Below are 2,279 nucleotides of genomic sequence, written 5' to 3' on the forward strand. Positions count from 1 at the left end.
GGCTCTCGGGCGAGATCCCAATTCGTCAGTCACGACTGACGTAACGTCGAACGTGACTGACTGAAAGGGAACTATATTTAATGCTGTAGTTCAACTCTAAGCACTAAAACACTACGTTTTCCACTTATATAAGTTATGGCGTTATATAATTACATATTAGCCCCAATGTATCAACTTTTTTATTAACTTGTTGTGTAAATTTAACCAGTTTAAATTACGAGTAGCTTGTATCTAGAAATGTAAGCTTATTCATTGCTTCCCAAATACTGCACTAACCACTGTAGGGATTTCTAGTACATGAACGGACACTGCTATGCTCCTATCAGCCATCAGGAGGTTTGCTAATCAATTAATTTAATTACAGAATACTAGAAGTAAAAGTGAGATAAAAACAGGTTCTAACCGTTGCATCTTCTCCAGACAGAATCCCTGGGTTCTTACTCAGGTCCAGATGAAGAAGAGAGTTAGAGTAGTCATCACTGGAGCACAGGGCCTGAGAAAGAGACGTGACACCTGCGAAGAAAGACAAAGAAAGGCTGAATTACACAGGAAATCTAAAGTCCACTGGAGAAAATGCTTCTATTTTGCATGTTTTAAATATATATATTTTTTTCATTACAAATTAAATTACCTGCACAGCAATTTGAGTGAAATTGGGGAAAAAATTGGGGAATGTCTTTGATATTTGCAGCATGTCAACCATTTGCTTTAATGACCTCATAGGTTTCAAAACCAGATAATCATATTCTCTCGCAAGATTTGAGAATGATAAAACAAGCATCTTGAGCTTTAATGGAAGCAAAATATCTGAGTGTTTGTACAAAGGAGTTTGCATGATCAATGTCACAAATATACGTATTTGGTTAGTGTTGGCATTTCTTCAAATCCCTAACATTTCTTTGTATTTCCAGGATTCAATTATATTTCAAATCCCAAATTTTCAATGTGGCCTCAGACTTTTGGACTGCACTGTATATGACCACTAAACCACAACAACACACACAATGTTCTGTAAGCAGAGTGCATTTTCATTTTGTTTCTGAATACATGAAGAAAATGCTGGTGATTGCCTTTTGTAGAGTGAGACAAAAAGACAGCTCAACTAACTCTGTTAGGTGGCAGCTTGCCAGTGAACTCAGCCAGTACGCTTTCTCACCAGGGAGTAAGAAAAACATCCCATTGCACTCTCTAAAGGGAGGAATTTAACCACCGCAACCTTTCATGATCCAGTAGTCTTCGGTTTTGCTTTTATGGTTGCTGTAGTTAATTTTTTGATGTGTAAATTCTGTTTTTACTGCTGATAGGATGCAGATTTTACTTCAAAGTTCACTCTAAATCCCAACCGGATGTGGCAGATGCCAAAATGAAACATCCCAGTTTGAAATGAGTTGTATTCTCTCATGGCACAAGTTCATCTAAGTTCTGTATTCAAAGTTTAAACTTCTGCAATGAAGTTGTCACAAATCAGATTACAAATAAAGATTAATGATGGGAGCTATTTCGAGTGGATGTTGATTCATGGCGCGTGTTAGAAGGCTATCCATCTATCCACTCGGTTTAAAACGGTATTGATTGAAAGAGAAAACCAGAGATGTAGCAGACCCTGGAAGCAGCCAAGGATGCTGGTAGAGAAGGGCTCTTTAAGAGAAGACTGGCTCTTTGGTCATGACTCTGAAGCTCTAAAGTCAGATGCAACTAATCCATCGATGATCTTACTAATTTAACAGAGAACAAGAAGCTGATTCTAGATCAGTGGAGTGAGAATCGTTATTTTTACAGCCTGAAATGCAACACAGAGATTGTGTACCAGTGTAAGCTGGATAGATCTGCTATGGCCTGTGTGTGGGATAGACTGGTTTCACTGTTTTGTTTTGTTTTTGCATCAAGTTCATGGGTGTGTAATTAATGGAAAAAAATAAATAAATAAATAAAAGTTTATATTTTAACAAGTTATTCTGAGCACACAAACAAGCCCTCTTTTATTGAGTACTCAATAAAAATATAATAATATTAATAAATATAATAAGTATAAAAATACAAAACTATATATGTATACATATATAGTTTTATATTTGCATCATACATGAATATATTGTTTAATATTAATATTATTGTTTGTTTTCAGAGGACTCCTAAGTCACTAAGACCAAATCTGAACTATCTTAAAATGGCTGTTGCCAGCAATCTACCTCAGAATATAAAAATTTTAGAAACATTTGATGATAATGAGCTTTTAAAAAGGTATCGGCTTTGGTTTGGAGGTTATCCCAGCTCCAACT

The 2,279-nt window shown here is 35.8% G+C and overlaps 1 protein-coding gene across 1 annotated transcript in view; it reads right to left on the minus strand.

Annotated features, from left to right (window-relative positions):
* The window catches only part of LOC107668915 (leucine-rich repeat-containing protein 16B-like), a 65,357-nt gene that overhangs the window by 36,077 nt on the left and 27,001 nt on the right, over positions 1–2,279 (minus strand). Inside the window, 1 exon segment of the mRNA XM_016460973.1 lies at positions 404–513. Coding sequence (XP_016316459.1) covers positions 404–513 — 110 coding nt within the window.

Source organism: Sinocyclocheilus anshuiensis, unplaced genomic scaffold, assembly GCF_001515605.1.
Source record: "Sinocyclocheilus anshuiensis isolate Anshui unplaced genomic scaffold, SAMN03320099.WGS_v1.1 scaffold4, whole genome shotgun sequence".
Classification (NCBI taxonomy): Eukaryota; Metazoa; Chordata; class Actinopteri; order Cypriniformes; family Cyprinidae; genus Sinocyclocheilus; species Sinocyclocheilus anshuiensis.